General features: G+C 41.9%; 1 protein-coding gene across 5 annotated transcripts in view; it reads right to left on the bottom strand.

The window, feature by feature from the left end:
* Nucleotides 1-20,041, bottom strand: part of ME3 (malic enzyme 3) — a 206,385-nt gene extending 186,344 nt beyond the window's left edge. The window contains exons 1-2 of one of the 5 annotated variants that reach the window (XM_077298607.1): nt 19,964-20,041; nt 6,573-6,801 (exon numbers count right to left, since the gene is read on the bottom strand). In XM_077298607.1, coding sequence (XP_077154722.1) covers nt 6,573-6,794 — 222 coding nt within the window. In that variant the 5' untranslated portion in view covers nt 6,795-6,801; nt 19,964-20,041. Of the gene's footprint in view, nt 1-6,572; nt 6,802-11,708; nt 12,075-19,480; nt 19,509-19,963 lie in introns of those variants that run through there. The other 4 variants (XM_077298609.1, XM_077298605.1, XM_077298606.1 and 1 more) reach the window with 4 other exon arrangements.
* Nucleotides 20,042-20,380: the final 339 nt, after the last annotated feature.

Here is a 20,380-nt window from a genome sequence, read left to right as displayed (position 1 = left end):
CCTGATTTACAGCTCCTCGGTGTGCCTTCTCCCTGCTGCTGAATCTCCCCCCACCTAACCTGATTTACAGCTCCTCGGTGTGCCTTCTCCCTGATGCTGAATCTCCCACAAATAACCTGATTTACAGCTCCTCAGTGTGCCTCCTCCCTGCTGCTGAATCTCCCACAACTAACCTGATTTACAGCTCCTCAGTGTGCCTCCTCCCTGATGCTGAATCTACACCAAACTAACCTGATTTACAGCTTGTCAGTGTGCCTCCTCCCTGCTGCTGAAGCTCCCCCCAACTAACCTGATTTACAGCTCCTCGGTGTGCCTTCTCTTGCCTGATGCTGAATCTCCCACAACACAACTAACCTGATTTACAGCTCCTCAGTGTGCCTCCTCCCTGCTGCTGAATCTCCCACAACTAACCTGATTTACAGCTCCTCAGTGTGCCTCCTCCCTGCTGCTGAATCTCCCACAACTAACCTGATTTACAGCTCCTCAGTGTGCCTCCTCCCTGATGCTGAATCTACACCAAACTAACCTGATTTACAGCTTGTCAGTGTGCCTCCTCCCTGCTTCTGAATCTCCCCCCAACTAACCTGATTTACAGCTCCTTGGTGTGCCTTCTCTTGCCTGATGCTGAATCTCCCACAACACAACTAACCTGATTTACAGCTCCTCAGTGTGCCTCCTCCCTGCTGCTGAATCTCCCACAATTAACCTGATTTACAGCTCCTCAGTGTGCCTCCTCCCTGCTGCTGAATCTCCCCCAACTAACCTGATTTACAGCTACTCGGTGTGCCTTTTCCCTGATGCTGAATCTCCCACAACTAACCTGATTTACAGCACCTCAGTGTGCCTCCTCCCTGCTGCTGAATCTCCCACAACTAACCTGATTTACAGCTCCTCAGTGTGCCTCCTCCCTGCTGCTGAATCTACACCTCACTAACCTGATTTACAGCTTGTCAGTGTGCCTCCTTCCTGCTGCTGAATCTCCCAAGTAACCTGATTTACAGCTCCTCGGTGTGCCTCCTCCCTGCTGCTGAATCTACACTTAACTAACCTGATTTACAGCTCCTCGGTGTGCCTCCTCCCTGCTGCTGAATCTACACCTAACTAACCTGATTTACAGCTCCTCAGTGTGCCTCCTCCCTGCTGCTGAATCTCCCACAAATAACCTGATTTACAGCTCCTCAGTGTGCCTACTCCCTGCTGCTGAATCTCCCACAACTAACCTGATTTACAGCTCCTCAGTGTGCCTCCTCCCTGCTGCTGAATCTACACCTAACTACCCTGATTTACAGCTCCTCAGTGTGCCTCCTCCCTGCTGCTGAATCTACACATAACTAACCTGGTTTACAGCTCCTCAGTGTGCCTCCTCCCTGCTGCTGAATCTACACCTAACCTGATTTACAGCTCCTCAGTGTGCCTCCTATCTGCTGCTGAATCTCCCCCCAAATAACCAGATTTATAGCTCCTTCCCAACTAATCTGATTTACAGCTCCTCAGTGTGCCTCCTCCCTGCTGCTGAATCTACACCTAACCTGATTTACAGCTCCTCATTGTGCCTTCTCCCTGCTGCTGAATCTCCCACAACTAACCTGATTTACAGCTCCTCAGTGTGCCTTCTCCCTGCTGCTGAATCTCCCACAACTAAACTGATTTACAGCTCCTCGGTGTGCCTTCTCCCTGATGCTGAATCTCCCACAACTAACCTGATTTACAGCTCCTCGGTGTGCCTTCTCCCTGATGCTGAATCTCCCCCCAACTAACCTGATTTACAGCTCCTCGATGTGCCTTCTCCCTGATGCTGAATCTCCCACAAATAACCTGATTTACAGCTCCTCAGTGTGCCTGCTGCTGAATCTCCCACAACTAACCTGATTTACAGCTCATCAGTGTGGCCCCTCCCTGCTGCTGAATCTACACCTAACAAACCTGATATACAGCTCCTCGGTGTAACTTATTCCTGCTGCTGAATTTACACCTAACAAACCTGATATACAGCTCCTCGGTGTAACTTATCCCTGCTGCTGAATCTACACCTAACTTGATTTACAGCTCCTCAGTGTGCCTCCTCCCTGCTGCTGAATCTACACCTAACCTGATTTACAGCTCCTCAGTGTGCCTCCTCTCTGCTGCTGAATCTCCCCCCAAATAACCAGATTTGTAGCTCCATCCCAACTAAACTGATTTACAGCTCCTTGGTGTGCCTCCTCCTTGCTTCTGAATTTCCTCCCAACTAACCTGATTTACAGCTCCTCATTGTGCCGCCTCCCTGCTGCTGAATCTCCCCCAACTAACCTGATTTACAAATCCTCAATGTCCCTTCTCCTTGCTGCTGAATTTCATCCCAACTAACCTGATTTACAGATTTACAAAAGCTCACTGTGCCTCCTCTCTGCTGCTGAATCTCCCCCCAACTAACCTGATTTACAGCTCCTTCCCAACTAACCTGATTGACAGCTCCTCAGTGTCCCCCCTCCCTGCTGATTAATTTTCACCCACCTAACATGAGTTGAGAATACACTTGTACTCATGAGCTCTTACTCTTTAGCTGGACTTCTAAAATGCTACTTTTAATATGAGGATTATACAGCCCTTCTGACATGGCTTTTCACAGTAAGTACACCAACCTTAACAGGTCCACGCGATCTATTTAATAATGTATGGCAATTAAATTATGAAATCTACTGACAGATCACCGTTCAGGCTTGAACTATGGGTCATAAACCCTTTTGATTTTTTTAATTGCCTATCTATAGCCAAGACTGATGGGAAGCAAGAAGCATCTCTTGGCCCAAAACTCGTCTTGTTGACCGAGGCTCATTATCGCAGATCATATAATGGATCTTTGTCCTTTTATATCAGATAATAAACTGCTGATGGCGGTAATTAAACAAAAACGTGCTTCTATTTCTTCCTTCTCATGTGTATAAATCTGATTATCTTTTATAGCATTTACTATAGAAAATAATTAACTAATCGAGTCCTCAGTACTAATATGAGGGAAGCTAAACCAACATCAAGGCAGTCACTAAACATTCGGGACTTTGGATTCTCTTACTGGGAAAAAAAACTAATTACCGTAGTCCATTAGGCCATATATGCCTCTGTAGTATGGAAGGGGAGAATTATCATCTAGATTCGCTTTCTCGGCCCAAAAATCCACTGCAAAGAAAGGCACTTGGTCTGGAGGACCATTCATAATTCACATATATGGGCAACATGTGATACCATATTTCTCCAGCAGTGGCCACTGCAGCTTTTCCCCACAATAACTGCTCTTGATCTTCAGCGATCAGCTGATTGTCAGTGGGTATTTATTTAAAGAAGGGATTGTCCAGATAGCAAAAGCCATTTTAAGCATGGATTGGCCATTGATCACTTCAAGATGAAGACTTTTTACATGTTAGGAACCTGCATTGGCTAAAACTTTCTAATATGCGCTATATGGACAAAAGTATATGCCCCATTCCACATTACACTACAGGAGATGTTCTGACCTCCTATTTGCATCTATAGACAATAATGTGGAGTCGGCCCCTTTGCAGCTGTAACAGCTTCCACTCTTCTGGAAAGGATTTCTACAAGATTTTGGAAGCCGGCGTGGGAATTTTTGCACAGTCATTGAAAAGATAATTTGTGAGGTTCCTAAGTGTTAAGAAACTGAAGGCAGCTCGGAATATTATCTGAACGGGAACAAATCCTTTAAGGTTTCCTTTCAGTGGAACTAAGGGCCCAATGCCGACCCCTGAAAAACAAGCCCATAGCATTATCTCTCCTGATAGAGAATTATCAGGCTCATTAAATTTCAATATCTGACTTTTTGTTTTTAATTTATATATTTTTTATAATTCCAGGAGCAAAACAGCCACTAGAGCAATCTGGTAACAACTTATTCCACTCTTCCCATTGAAAACACATGCACACTTAGCTAAACTGAGCATGCATGAGTAAAGAATGCAAATGGCTGAACATTTAAGTGTATGGGCACCATTTAGAGACATCAGTGGTAAATGTTCACCTATCTGATGGCCAGAAGCGAAAAGCAGTGATTGAAACAACAGCCAGTAATATCTTAAATGGGCGTATAGCTTCCTTAAAGGGGTTGTTCATCTTTGCAGACATTTTTTCATTCAACTTTGATGTGGTCTATGGCCATAAATCAGTCAAAAATGACAGAAAAAAAGAGTTACAATCTTTTTCATCAGACAGTCATAACAAGCTGAATGACACTCAGTTGACTCACTCAACAGTCATCAACGCAGACAGAAAGCAAATGGGGCAAAAGTTTTAATGAAAACCAATTGCAAAAGTTATTTTTAGCCCCAAATAGATGCCCTTAAGTTAAAAAAAAAAAAAAATGGTCCCCAAAGAATCCAATGGGCCCTGAGGAGGACCGAACCTCCTTTGCTCTTAAAGTCAGCAGGAGTATCCATGCTCCAACTTCGGAATGGTATGTAAAGATTTAAAAAAAAACAAAAAACTAGGATATATAAATGTAGTGAAACTTTGGAGAAGAGTTTTATGGCAAGTCATCAAATATCAAGAATTGCATTTTTCAAGGTAGCAAAAAAAACCTCTTATCGGAATTGCTGAAGTAATCATACTTCTAGATAAAGAGGAACAATGCGGTCCTTTCTCCACTGCAGTAACAGGAAAGACAGCAGCCGACTCAGCACAAAGACTCAGCACGTGAAATACTGCACGTGCCGCTGGTCTGTCCGATGCTGCAGGGGCAGTTTTTCAACTGAAACTGGCCTGAAAAAGTGATCTTGACAGCTTCTTTAGCGGTGCTTGTAGTCCAGATAGCAAACAACTCGCAAGCGCAGGAGACCTGCCATCGCTGATAAACAGCAGAAGTGGCCGGTAACCTAGGCATACAGCATAGTAAGCTAAAGATTTTTTTAAATAAAAATTAAATTGAAAAGTTGCTTGTTTTTCACAAGCACTTTGCAATTTTAAACCATTAATAAACGTGAGACAACCCCTTTAAGGATCATCCATCAGTATCTAAGTTCTGGACAATCCCTTTAAGTGCCAAGAATGTGTGTAAAACTCACCTGCATTTCTTGAAAACATAGAGAATGTGAATTGGCACATGGCTCATGAAGCCAGGAATAAACACCAGGTCATTACTAAAAACGGAGACCATAACAGGTGGGGAGGGGGTGCGCTTATTTTGATTTTTGCTAAAAGACCCTGACTTGTTACTTCCTTCCTCCCATGCAGTAAGAATATATTATATTATATATTTATATATATAGCATCAAAAAAGGTAATCAGGCAATTCATACTTCCAGGCTTCTGGGGTGAGAAGTGCCGATGACGCAATCAACATCGGCACTTCTCCTCCATGTTTGGCAAAGCAAAAAGAGCACAGAGATCTACCAGTCATTCAAACCCTAACTACGTATTTCCCTGGAGAGAGACTGAACCCATTCATTCTCAAAGCTGCTGGGGTTGACGTCTCTGTGGCGTAACTACAGGAGTGAAGAGGGTGTAACTATACCCAAGCCTTGGGGACAAAGCGTGCCACTCAGCACACCATCAGATTTTGTTCTGATATTTAGGAATTGCTATTTATGCAGTTTGTTACCATACCATCTCTATACTTTCAGCTATAGGAATGTCTTCCCTCATGTGCGAGATTCCCGGCATTGCTATAATAGCAGCTCACGCTCCAGGCATGTGTACAGTGTAAACTTACTGCAAGGAAACTTCTCCTCTCAAGGACATTGTGTAAGTGTTAATTACTCCAGGCCAAAGTCGGGGAGAGGAAAAAATATTAGTTATGTCCCTGTGTGTGGGGTCCACATGAGAGCAGAACGATCTGGAGTTCACAAAGAATAAAACTCAACACCCCAACCTAAAACAATGTTTTGACATATCACAGGGATGTGTCGTGTTATAATCCTGTGTCTAGGGAAGAACTTGATTGTTTTAGGGAATAACCCTTTAAAAGACAAATGAATCCATCGGGGCTGATCTACATGACCCACAAATTTTGTTTATTTTGTGTCTTTGCGACACATTTATTACATATTTTATGGAAACTTGACAAGGGTGGAAAAAAAGTTGTGCTCGAAATCGCGATCCCATCCTCTGAAAGTGCACAAAAAAGTTTAATTTTGTGGACCAAAGTAAACCAACTATTTAATGGTATAAACATAGCGTGCACCAGATTTATTAACCAGGATGACACAAATGTGGCGTATCTTAAGAATGTCTAGTTTAAATTTGAGCAGTTATATTTATTACAAGCTCCTCAGGGGTGGAGCAAGACATTGGGAATTTTTCATTGGACGATTTTGAATTATTGCATCATGCTCCACCCTTGAGGGTCTAGAATAGGCAAATCACATCAATTTTGCCCAGAGAATGAAAACTATTGAATTATTAAATTCCTTATCAATTGTTAAGATTTTTGCTTGCGATCAGTGAATAGAAACATATTTAAATATAGAGGCTAAGTTAAATACTGCAATCTTTTTAGTGGAAGCAATCCATGAGTATCGATAAGAAGTAAGACAACACCAAGAGGAGATTGATCACGCAAAATAAACTTATAGATGCTGACTTACCTTATTGAGGTGCGGGTTTCTGGTGATGTCATAGCCCCTCTTTTTGATGGTTGGAGTCTTGGGTGGATGCACAGCAGCAGGCCCCGAGTGGCACACCCTCACCATCTCCCATGTAGCTCGGTGAGGATTTCGGACAAGCGGAAACAACGATCCCGTTTTCAGGACGCACCTGGAGACTTGGCTTCCGATAGACATTGTGTGTCTAGCGATCAAGCTGTTCATATTTTATCTAAAAAGAAAAGAAAAATATAAAAATAAATCTTTTAGATGAGTCATAGAAGATCAATGATTCTGCCCTTCCTTTTTACAAACTGCAGATCTGAATAGGCTGAAAGGCAACTGCAGGAGCTCTCCTCCAAGGACTCTAAAGACTCAGGAGACTAGCAGACACTGGAGGACAAGTAGTCCTTCTACTGCAGAAGCCAAGGGCATCCCTTCCAGCATTACTGGACCCTCCTCTCTTTCTAAGGGGCCATTGGCAGCAAGAGCTACTCCTATGGCACAGAAAAGGATGCAATTTGGTAGAAAAGAGCTGAAAACCGCAGCAGTGACGTCACTTCAACAGCGCCAGGTTGATGGTCAATGCCACTGAGATGACTGGTTATGTGCAATGTTCACATCATACATCAGGACAGGTGCAGCGGTGGTGAGCCATCACTGTGCCCAGCGAAGACAAATACCTGTCGAGTTTGTAATTTTACACAGTTGGACGCCCAGTTCGTGGACAACCCCTTTAAATCTAAAAATCAAGACACATTGCAAATTTTCCCAATGGCCACTAAGCCTTACCGTAGACTCATGCATTAGCTGTTCTGTACAGATAACATGTCAGCTGCCTCAATATTATAGCAGTAATATATCCCCCAACCCAAACTGTAGATCTAAAGGCATTGTCCAGTTTACAAAACTCATTTGCATACATCCTGTTGAAGAATTCTGACTATAAAGGAGGTCATCTGTTCCTGATCCTCATCTCTGGGTCTGTGCAGATACAATGAGCATCTTTCTTTCCGGGGGACTCATCCTGTCCAATACTACACAGAAAGCCCGTTGATTGAAACAGTAACTGCAATACCTTATTTCTCCTGCGGAGGTGCTACAGGAAAATTAAATACTTAGAATTACAACTAGATTTCTCCCCCAAAATACAGTCAATAGGTGTAAATAAAAGTAGGGGGAAACTTGTGATCAGCTGATTATCAATGGACCCTTTTAACAACGGATCGTGCGACTCTTGAATGAGAAGAATATTTGTCCATTTTACCAAAAAGATTTTTAAAAAAAGAAAAGAAAAAATGTAAAAAAAATTAAAAATAAAAAAGCTATCAGCTTTTGTTTGTACAAGTAGGAATAGCTGTTATGTCTCAGCGAGCATTGTCCGTGCAGATAAGTCTGGAGGCTCACTGAAGTCTGGACTAGATAAGAGTCTTCGGAGGATATTCTCACACTTCTGGGCTCCTATGAAGAGCTCTGAAGAAAGTGCTGATATTGGGGTTATTACAACTCTAATAAACAGACACAAGGAGTATAGGAGTCGATTCCTCCTAGTTTTTACCAAGAGGCATCTGGCATAAATTACCAATCCAAAGTCGAAGACCCAATAAATGGCTGTCGGCCAAAGGACGGTTCAACAGATTGTTTGACGAGCAGCTAATTCGCCCAACTCTCCCATAAACAGTAGCATTCGCTTGGCTGATGGCTCCTGTGCTCTCTACGAGAGCGCCACTGACATACTCCTCTAGCAGCAGCCTATCTCTGGAGAAGAAAATATAAGAATTGACAGCCCGAAATCGGAGGCCCCAAACACAGACTGTTGGCCAAACCCACCGATGTCACCCAACGGAAGTCTGCCTGGGCTTTCTTCCCTGTCCCTGTTGAAGACACATGAACTCTCACTTGTGTGTAAGGGAGAATCAAGGGAGAGACCTGTCTGCAGAACGAACATTTGGCCGACAGCCCGACAGGTCCTTAGCCCAGTAGCACTTTAGCTTTCCTATTACAACTGGAACAACCAGTCCCCTCATGGGCTTTACTGGTCCTCAGTGTCATCTCTAAATATTATGGTCAAACATGTCATGAATTTAGAAGACAATGTGCGCCAAAGTCAAAATAGCAAATGGGCCAAGGAATCTTCTTGATGATTAACTCCATGCAATCTGTAGCTAATCTGCAGGAAAACTGGGGTGAAGGGGTGGGGATGAGTGTGGGGAAAGAAGCTATGTATTTATTTCACTGTGTGGATATTTTTTCATTGCATGTATATGTTCCTCGTTAAAAAGAGGACCTGTTGTCAAGTCAAAAGTGGCCAGGTTTCTGGGTTTTTTCTTGTTTTTTTTCAAATCTGCCATACTGTTCCATTATGGTCTTTATCAAGGGAACGTCGCTCACCGGATCCTCGGGGGCGTGTCTTTAGGCTGTTCTGCATTATTATCCAGTGTGCACCCACCCCTTGCAAAGATTATAAAAATTATCACTAAATAAAGAAAAAAAAAACCTCGGGAACTGTCTGGCGGATTTAAAATTAAATATTTTGAGGACTTATTTTTATTTAGAATAAAAAAGAACAACAACTGGACACTTTAAAAGAGACCCTGTCATCATGTCAAGATTTGCTGTAATTTTGAAAAATTGTGCAAAAACCCTCCAAATAACACATTTTTGGAAAATCTCGGTATGAAAGCACAGCGCTACTTTTACGAACCAGCCCGATCGGATACACCTTGTCGCAGTTGGATGGCTTTTACGCTTTTTTGAGCAAAATAGTGTCAACTAAATACGTTATTTACATGTGTTATTACAGTTTATTCATATACGGTACTTACTGCAGAATATATGCTCTTTTTTTTTACGCTACGTCCTGTCTGTGAAAGGGCCACAGTGTGAACGTGCGCCTACACATTGCACTCGTACCAACAGGTGCGCAGACCCATTTTTCAGTTTTTCTAAAGCGCTACTTTTCAGGCAAATAAAATTTAGGCATTATTCATTCACTTTTCATCAGTGTGATGGGATCGGATTTTCATCCATTTTTTGTCCATTTTTATTATCCGCGTGGTGTCGTTTTTTTTCTTATGTGCAAAAAATATATTTTTTTTAGCGGCTTCTTTCCATTTAACACTAGAAAAAAAAAAGGCAGCACTCGGATAACATGATATGAATGATGGAGGGGGGGATGTGATCCATGACCGTCTCTTCTTTAGATTTTTGGGTTTTTTTTTACATTGGGGTCTGAAAAAAAAAAACAAAGCAAAAAACACAAACATGTGAACAACCCCATAGACTTTAATGGGTATATGTTCGATCTGTGAAAATCACGGACGTAAAAATCGGACCTCTGTATAAGGCCTTATCTGGAGCCGTTTTACAAAATTGTCCACAACTGGCGGTAAAAAAAATTTTAAATAAAATTTGCAACGTAAAAAATGTAAAAAATAAATAAATGAAGAGTAGCGCTTTCTATGACCAGTAATCCTCAATATTTCATGTTCCAGATCACACAATAATCTGTAATATTTCTCCCCTCGATCGTTGGCCGGGACCGTCGGCCTTTTATGACCTCCATATGTGTGAATTGTCCTGGATTTTTATCTCCGCCGTGGAGTAAACGCTTCATACAAAGATTAGTTGTGTACATAATCCAGCAGCACAGCCCCGTGACGTCTCCATGACAACCAGACGCCGCCAGGCCCGGACGGCAGCCCTCGCCCCACAACACAGGCCCCTACCGATAGATTTTCATCTATAAACATGTGAAGGCAAAAAACTCTTTTCGATATGAACCTTCCCACCCCCAAAACATATTTTATCTTACATTTTGTCATATTACAAAGAAGTAGGATATTATACGATTTACATTATACATGGAGATCCCCTTTAAGGAGAGTATTCATGCCGCGGCTGCCAAAATCTTATTCTATGATTTACGCTATACATGGAGATCCCCTTTAAGGCGGGTCTCCATAAAACGTCGGAAACCACACCCCCCACACGTAGCGGCCAATGGCAATTGCTATTTTGAAGATAATGCTTTAGTTTCTGCAGCAAAATCACATAGCCATTGGTCAAAGGGCGTGGGGGTGTGTGGCTACAGCGTAGAGGTGTGGCCTTATCAGATATCTCATTAATAATTCATGAGGATTTAAAGAGATACACACACAAGTAAATACAGTGCCTTCAGGAGCAAATGATAGTGTAATAGAAGTCCTTTAGTTGTCGACTAATAATATACATGTGTGTGTGCGAGTATATATATATATATATATATATATATATATATATATATATATACACACATACACACACACTGATATCATAGGTATAACTTTATTTCTTGCACAGAGGCTGTCACCCAGCTTTACAAGAATCCCGAGTGGCACAGTTATCTACTTAATGTTGCTTTCCAGAGCTGTAAAGTGACAACCCCTGTAGGTGCTATAATGGCGGCCATATTGGTTGTCACCGCACTCTCCTCTAACTTTTCCAAAAACAGATATTACTGTAAAACTGCTAAAATATATATATATATATATATATATATATATATATATATATATATATATATATATATATATATATATATAATATAAATATTAATGATAATAATAATAAAAAATAATTTTCAGGAACTTTAAAAAAACACACAATTTTTTTAAGGAATTTTAAAAGGGCTGCCACATCGCTGCAGGAGGGTAAATGGGGGTCCATATGTGATGATCCCTTTAAGACGTCTTAAAGTACGAAGAATAAAAAACAATCAATTACGGCTTTGTTTCGCAATGTGATTGAAGATTATGTAGGAGCAGAACCGGGATGATCTTAGGAAACATCTGCAGGGATCTGCCCGAGACGAGACCCCTTGTAAACAAGATACTTAAGCCTATGCCTGTGAGCCGGGGCCTCTGCAAATAACACACGGACGGCCATGTATACCATTGCGTGAGGAGTCGCCGGCGCTAAATATAGCATGATTGGTAATTATAAGGCAGGAAATCATCAATTATCTGAAATCTGATCTTAGATTGATGAGGCGTGCAAGGGTTAAGCATCAAAAGCGACGTTCACTTCCGCAATACGCTGTCAAAATCCAAAAATATTCCATATACCCCCCACCCCACCAAGAAGCATACATGTATCAACCTGCACAAGCATTCTATAGTTATAATGTACAGCACAAGGCTCAGTGCATCCATCCACTGCTCACAATGTGTCCCTGCCAGACAAAGACTGCAGACATGTCCGCCTTCTTGTATCCTTTACCTCCAGCAAGGACCAGCAGCAGCTGCACTCAGCACGGCAGGAGTTAATGCACCGCTCTGGATCAGGACACAGACAAGGCGGCTTCTTCTTTTTTATTTATTTTTTTTCAAACAACTTTATTGAGTAGAGCAGAACGTGAACAATCCATTCTAATACTAAGGGCGCAGCCTTTTTATGTTTATTTTTGCCCTTTCACCATATTTTTTATTCTATTTCTCCCATAGACATGGCCGTATAACATTTTTTTTTTTTTACGTCATGCTTTATAATTTTTAATTACATCATTTATTTAAAAAAAAAATAAAAAATCCGAACGGGATAAAAAAAACCCAAAACTGGATTACAACATTGATTTTTTCGTTTTTATTTTTATGGCGTTTATTTGGGTAAACATGACTTTTCAGAACAGTACGATTGCAAATTTTTTATTTTTTTTTTAATTTGAGGCCATGTTCCCATGTGAGAAAACGCTACATTGTGTACCAAAATACGCACTAGCAATCTGCTCTGATTATTGCAATGTATTGTATTTTATGCAGTTTTTTATGTTTTTTTTTTATTTGGATTTCTGCACTTAAATATACAATTCTATTTTTTTTACAGACATTTTTTCAGGCTTCTCACAGACACCTATATGGAAAAAAAATGCACTAAAAAAAAAGTTCAATGGATACTGCGCATGTCGTGTCTCCCCCTTTGATACGGGCCCCGACGCTGAGCCCACATCAACTGAGCCCACCCCGATCAGGCTATGCCAGCTTCTAGCCTCCCATGGAGGCTATTGAAGCATGGCAAAAGCTACAAAAATGTTTCAAAAAATATTAAAAAAATAAAAAAATATAAATGTTTAAATCACGCCCCTTTTGCCCCATCCAAAATAAAACAATTAAAAAAAAATCAAACCTACACATATTTGGTATCGCCGCATTCAGAATCGCCCGATCTATCAGTAAAAAAAAAAAAAATTAACCTGATCGCTAAACGGCGCAACGAGAAAATAATTAGACGTTAACATTACGTTTTTTTGGTCACCATGACATTGCATTAAAATGCAATAACGGGCGATCAAAAGATCGTATCTGCACAAAAGTGGTATCATTAAAAACGTCAGCTCGGCACGCAAAAAATAAGCCCTCACCTGACCCGAAATCCTAAAAAATGGAGATGCTACGGGTATCGAAACATGGCACAATGGTTTTTTTTTTTAGCAAAGTTTGAATTTTTTTTCACCACTTAGATAAAAAATAAACTAGACATGTTTGGTGTCTATGAACTTGTAATGACCTGGAGAATCATAATAGCAGGTCAGTTTTAGCATTCAGTGAACATAGCAAAAAGCCAAACAAAATACAAGTTGGGATTGCACTTTTTTTGCAATTTCACCGCACTTGGAATTTTTTTCCCATTTTCTAGTACAAGACATGGCAAAACCAATGGTGTGATTCAAAAGTACAACTCGTCCCGCAAAAAATAAGCCCTCACATGGCCATATGGACGGAAAAATAAAAAAGTTATGGCTCTGGGAAGGAGGGGAGCAAAAAACGAAAAAAGCAAAAACGAAAAAGGGCTGCGTCTTGAAGGTGTTAAACGCACAGTGGGCAAGAGTTTTCATAAAATCACATCCACTTTGCTTGAACTGTTTAAAGATTTTCTGCACAAAGATTATGCAGTATTTACACATTAATTTGCTAAAAATTTTGTTGCCATACTCTCAGACCTGTACCTTTTTTAAAAAATATGATTCATGTTTTTTTTGTGGTGGCGAACTGGAATGAACTGGGGTACAAGTTTTGATTGCTTTTCATTGTGTTTTTTTTGGGAGCAAGTACAGCAACTACAGAAAAGACAATTCTGCCGTTTCTATACTTTTTGTTTTTTAAAAAAGTTTATGGGTCGACAATGGATCTCAGCCTATTAAAGAGTCGACTATGGATCTCAGTCTATGAAAGAGTTGACTATGGATCTCAGTCTATGAAAGAGTCAACTATGGATCTCAGTGTATGAAAGAGTCGACTATGGATCTCAGTGTATGAAAGAGTCAACTATGGATCTCAGTGTATGAAAGAGTCGACTATGGATCTCAGTGTATGAAAGAGTCGACTATGGATCTCAGTCTATGAAAGAGTTGACTATGGATCTCAGTCTATGAAAGAGTCGACTATGGATCTCAGAGTTTGAAAGAGTTGACTATGGATCTCAGTCTATGAAAGAGTCGACTATGGATCTCAGTCTATGAAAGAGTCAACTATGGATCTCAGTCTATGAAAGAGTCGACTATGGATCTCAGTGTATGAAAGAGTCGACTATGGATCTCAGTGTATGAAAGAGTCGACTATGAATCTCAGTCTATAAAAGAGTTTGCTATGGATCTCAGTCTTTGAAAGAGTCGCCTATGGATCTTAGTGTATGAAAGAGTCGACTATGGATCTCAGTCTTTGAAAGAGTCGACTACGGATCTCAGTGTATGAAAGAGTTGACTATGGATCTCAGTCTTTGAAAGAGTTGACTATGGATCTCAGTCTATGAAAGAGTCGACTATGGATCTCAGTCTATGAAATAGTCAACTATGGATCTCAGTCTATGAAAGAGTTGACTATGGATCTCAGTGTATGAAAGAGTCGACTATGGATCTCAGTGTATGAAAGAGTCGACTATGAATCTCAGTCTATAAAAGAGTTTGCTATGGATCTCAGTCTTTGAAAGAGTCGCCTATGGATCTTAGTGTATGAAAGAGTCGACTATGGATCTCAGTCTTTGAAAGAGTCGACTACGGATCTCAGTGTATGAAAGAGTTGACTATGGATCTCAGTCTTTGAAAGAGTTGACTATGGATCTCAGTCTATGAAAGAGTCGACTATGGATCTCAGTCTATGAAATAGTCGACTATGGATCTCAGTCTATGAAAGAGTTGACTATGGATCTCAGTGTATGAAAGAGTCGACTATGGATCTCAGTGTATGAAAGAGTCGACTATGAATCTCAGTCTATAAAAGAGTTTGCTATGGATCTCAGTCTTTGAAAGAGTCGCCTATGGATCTCAGTGTATGAAAGAGTCGACTATGGATCTCAGTCTTTGAAAGAGTCGATTATGGATCTCAGTCTATGAAAGAGTCTACTATGGATCTCAGGGTATGAAAGAGTCGACTATGGATCTCAGTCTATGAAAGAGTCGACTATGGATCTCAGTCTATGAAAGAGTCGACTATGGATCTCAGTCTATGAAAGAGTCGACTATGGATCTCAGTCTATGAAAGAGTCGACTATGGATCTTCGTGTATGAAAGAGTCGACTATGGATCTCAGTCTTTGAAAGAGTCGACTATGGATCTCAGTCTATAAAAGAGTCGACTATGGATCTCAGTGTATGAAAGAGTCGACTATGGATCTGTCTATGAAAGAGTCGACTATGGATCTCAGTGTATGAAAGAGTCGACTATGGATCTCAGTCTTTGAAAGAGTCGACTACGGATCTCAGTGTATGAAAGAGTCGACTATGGATCTCAGTGTATGAAAGAGTCGACTATGGATCTCAGTGTATGAAAGAGTCGACTATGGATCTCAGTGTATGAAAGAGTCGACTATGGATCTCAGTCTATGAAAGAGTCGACTATGGATCTCAGTCTATGAAAGAGACGACTATGGATCTCAGTGTATGAAAGAGTCAACTATGAATCTCAGTCTATAAAAGAGTTTGCTATGGATCTCAGTCTTTGAAAGAGTCGACTATGGATCTCAGTCTATGAAAGAGTCGACTATGGATCTCAGGGTATGAAAGAGTCGACTATGGATCTCAGTGTATGAAAGAGTCGACTATGGATCTCAGTGTATGAAAGAGTCGAATATGGATCTCAGTCTTTGAAAGAGTCGACTATGGATCTCAGTCTATGAAAGAGTCGACTATGGATCTCAGTGTATGAATGAGTCTACTATGGATCTCAGTGTATGAAAGAGTCGACTATGGATCTCAGTGTATGAAAGAGTCGACTATGGATCTCAGTCTATGAAAGAGTCGACTATGGATCTCAGTGTATGAAAGAGTCGACTGTTGTGAACTATACTTTTTGGCTCCGTCTTGTGGTCACTAGCGGTATGGCACTTGGATATTCTTTCCCCAGGTTGGTAGTCACCTGGTTCGTTAGACTCTGGGTGTTCCTATTTAAACTTCCTGGATTCTTAGTCCATTGCCTGGCATCAATGTAATCAGTCCTTGTCTGGTTGCTCCTGTCTACTGGTCCTGATTTTTGCAAGATAAGCTAAGTCCTGCTTTCTTATTTTTGTTTATTTGTATTGTTCTGTTTTTTGTCCAGCTTGTTCATAATGTGATTCCTGATTTTGCTGGAAGCTCTAAGGGGGCTGATATTCTCCCCCCACACCGTTAGTCGGTGCGGGGGTTCTTGGATATTCAGCGTGGATATTTTTGTAGGGTTTTTCGCTGACCGCATAAGTCCGCTTTCTATATTTCTGCTATTATATAGTGGGCCTCTCTTTGCTGAATCTAGTTCATACTTACGTTTGTCCTTTCTTCTTACCTCACCGTTATTATTTGTTGGGGGCCTGTATTTACTTTGGGGTACCTTTCTCTTGAGGCAAGTGAGGTCTGATTTTCTCTGAAAGGGTTAGTTAGTTCTCCGGCTGGCGCGAGACGTCTAGAACCAGCGTAGGTACGTTCCCCGGCTGCTATTAGTTGTGGGCTAGGATCAGGTATGCGGTCAGCTCAGTTACCACCTCCCTATGAGCTGGTTTTTTATGTTTGCAGACTTTGCTGAAAACCCTGAGATCCTCTACCATTGGGGTCATAACAGTCGACTATGGATCTCAGTCTTTGAAAGAGTCGATTATGGATTTCAGTTTATGAGAGAGTCGACTATGGATCTCAGTCTATGAAAAAGTCGACTATGGATCTCAGTCTATGAAAGAGTCGACTGTGGATCTCAGTATATGAGAGAGTCGACTATGGATCTCAGTCTATGAAAAAGTCGACTATGGATCTCAGTCTATGAAAGAGTCGACTGTGGATCTCAGTATATGAAAGAGTCCACTATGGATCTCAGTCTTTGAAAGAGTCGAGTATGGATTTCAGTCTTTGAAAGAGTCGACTATGGATCTCAGTCTATGAAAGAGTCGACTATGGATCTCAGTCTTTGGAAGAGTCGACTATGGATCTCAGTTTATGAGAGAGTCGACTATGGATCTCAGTCTATGAAAGTCGACTGTGGATCTCAGTTTATGAAAGAGTCGACTATTGATCTCAGTCTGTGAAAAAGTCGACTATGGATCTCAGTCTATGAAAGTCGACTGTGGATCTCAATTTATGAAATAGTCGACTATGGATCTCAGTCTTTGAAAGAGTCGACTATGGATCTCAGTCTATGAAAGAGTCGACTATGGATCTCAGTTTATGAAAGATTCAACTATGGATCTCAGTCTATGAAAGTATCGACTATGGATCTCAGTCTATGTAAGAGTCGACTATGGATCTCAGTCTGTAACTCAATTTCATAAGAGCAAAAAGTAGTAGTGACAGTGGCCTTCAGCAGGCCTCAGATGCCATGAGATACCCTTCGATTGTGTTTCATCTTGGGCAATGAGCATCCAAAAGGATACATCACCACAGAGTCATGGGGGGAGTGGAGAAACATGTGAGTGGCTTCCTAACCAGGTAACCATGTTTATAACTATGGGGCTGCACCCAAGCCAAAGTTCCCCTGAACACAATATAATGCCCCCATAGTGTCCTATACACTATAATGCCCCCAAACTATGTTGGCCTTTTTACAGAGGTCCCCACACTATATGTTGTCCTCCACAGAGGTCCCCACACTGTATGATTGCCCCCCACAGTGTATGCTGGCTCTCACAGTAGTGAAGTGAAGAATCCACCCGCGGCACCCGGGTGGAGGGACCAGGTCGCAGTGTGGGGGACTGGCCCCAGACTAGTGGAGAGACTGTAGGACTCAGCTAGTGAACCAGAGGCTGTGGTGTCTGTATGTGCCACAGCCAAATCTACACACAATTGCTGAAAAGGCAGCTATATAGGGTCAAGGGGACCAGGAGGACATCGCCTGACAAGATCTGAGGCTGCTGGCTTGGGACGCTGTGTGTAAGGCGCAGGGCAGGAGAGCGTGAGCCAGCACAGAGAGAGACAACCTGGGAAGGTACACAAGAAGGAGGTCCTAGAAAAGTGCCCCCCAAATTACCTGAGAGCTGGCTGGACCACCTACCCAGAGTACACACAGCACCCGGCTAGAGACTGAACCTAATATCTGTGAGTAAAGTGTGAAGATTCACCTGCCCATTACTACAACTTCAATTTAACCTCATATCAGCCCTAAGGCCCCGCTCTACCCATGGAGAGCTGAAACATCTGCGTCATCATCGACCCCAGTGGACCTGAACCGCAGCGTCGGCCTTCCCTTGCCGAACACCACGGGTGGCGTCACAAATGAATCCCCTATAAACTTTTCCCCCTTGCATCATTTTTATTGCATGCCCAGGGCCATGGACCGGATCACTGCTCCCGTGGCTTCCCCAAAGAACTGTCCAACCCGGTTCCGAGTACCCCACGGCCCTGGTGGGCGTCGCATATGCACATCCAGTTGAAAACTACTGTGAAGAAGCAGAGAGCCGGTGGCTCCCTGCCCTGCACATACTCTAAGCCACATGCCTATCAGCGGCCCGCATCTGCAGAGCATACCTCTGTCACCGCGTAGGAGGCGCAATGACATCACTGCATTGCACCTATGTTGGGAGGAGGTTGAAGACTGAGCTGCTTGGCCTGGAGACAGGTTGAGAGATTTGGTTGTGTTTTTTTTAAAGTATGGGGGTTACTGTAGTGGCAAAATGGAAATTACTTCCAGAAGAGGGCCACACAGCGGGACAGTATAAATGTATGGGGACCACATATGGGGGTAATGCTACTGCATGGGGCCACGTAAGTAAACAGTATTAATTTGAAGGGGACACGTGGAGGTACAGTATTAATTTAAATGGGCCACGAAGGGGACAGCATTACTCCATGGCGGCCACATAGGGGGATAGTTTAAATGTATGGAGGCAACATATCCCTTTGAAATATCAGTCACAGAATCCCCATAAGCATCAGTTCCATATGTGTCAGCCACAGAACCCTATGTCAGGCCTATATGTGACAGAGACAGAACCACTTTAAATGTCAGCCACAATACCCCTAAAAGCCCCAGAATTCCCAAAAGTGTCAACAACAAAATCCCCACATCATAGGTACATCAACGCGTTTCAGGATCCTACTGATCTCTTTGTCAGGATGATACACAGGACGTTAAATCCAAAAAGGTGCCACACAATATCGTTGACACTGCGTGATGTGTCCGGGACGGATGATCGTGTTATGTCCACACAAGCAGATCGTATTCATCAGGACACTGAGGTTCTCAGGTCGTGATTACATTGCAAACTAGTATTGTTTGTTCGTAAAAAAAAAAAAAGAAGTATCTTACAGATATAAAGAACATCATTTTCTTTCATTCTTTGACTCATGACAATAGAAATGAAACAATTGCATAGAATAAAATGAGGGTAGAAATGAACACAATCAAATAACCCAAAAAATTATCATAATCAAGAATAATCAGTGTAAAAAAAAATTGGATACATAAATATATGTATATGACTTACCGATAGGGAATTTACACTGAGCTCCCATGGGTAGAGTGATGATGATGTCTGCATCAGCAAGTAAAATGAATTACAAATTTTCATTTTATATATTGTATTTTTTACATACATTTTTTGATAGGATTGTTTTTATGTCTAACCACGCTACCTCCTCTAATGGTTATCCATCGACCCCCATAATTACCAGCCAATGTACCCCAATATTTTTCACTGCCAGATTCCCTATAATAGCCCAGGAGAACTTTTTCCACACCACTGAACCATAGAGAATTTTGGTAGAAATCCTGTAAGTGGTCTCCTTTATTTTAATGGTGGCTAATTAAAATTATTACCTTAGTTCCCAAATTAGAAAATATCTAACAATCATCCAGACCGAATGAGAACTTAGTCGTCTACCTAGTAGAGGTTAGTAAAGAGGAGTCTGGTGAATTAGGGATTAATCTCTGGTGGTTTTGCTGTATGTTTCTACATGCCATGCATTACCTCCACTGTCAGAGGAGCACTGAGCGGGGATCTGTCCTGAGCAAGGTCTCTCTGGCAGGGTCTGAGTGACAGGCCGGGCGTGTGACTGATATAGGGCACTGGAATCTGGAGGCCCGCTCTGCAGCCAGCACTCCCCTCTACCCCTCCAATCCCAGCACAGAGTCCGGGGGCTGCTACCTACAACAAATGTTCCTAATTTCCCTTATGGTTGCCATATTGTGAACAGCAAATACTGTATAAAAGAGCAAAAAACACTCTCCAAATGTAGAACGCTGGTATTAATGCATTGTCCGAAAAGTAAATAGAGTCCAAGCGCCGGGCTACTCTGTGGGGCCGGGTCGGCTGCAGGTTTATACGGGTCCTTGGGCGATAGATAGGAGTCTCTTCGTTTTCAATTTTTTTCTTCTATTTTTTTAA

This window comes from Ranitomeya variabilis, chromosome 3 (assembly GCF_051348905.1).
Source record: "Ranitomeya variabilis isolate aRanVar5 chromosome 3, aRanVar5.hap1, whole genome shotgun sequence".
NCBI lineage: Eukaryota > Metazoa > Chordata > Amphibia > Anura > Dendrobatidae > Ranitomeya > Ranitomeya variabilis.
The sequence above is the reverse complement of the archived record's forward strand: the minus strand, read 5'-3'. Positions and strand labels throughout refer to the sequence as shown.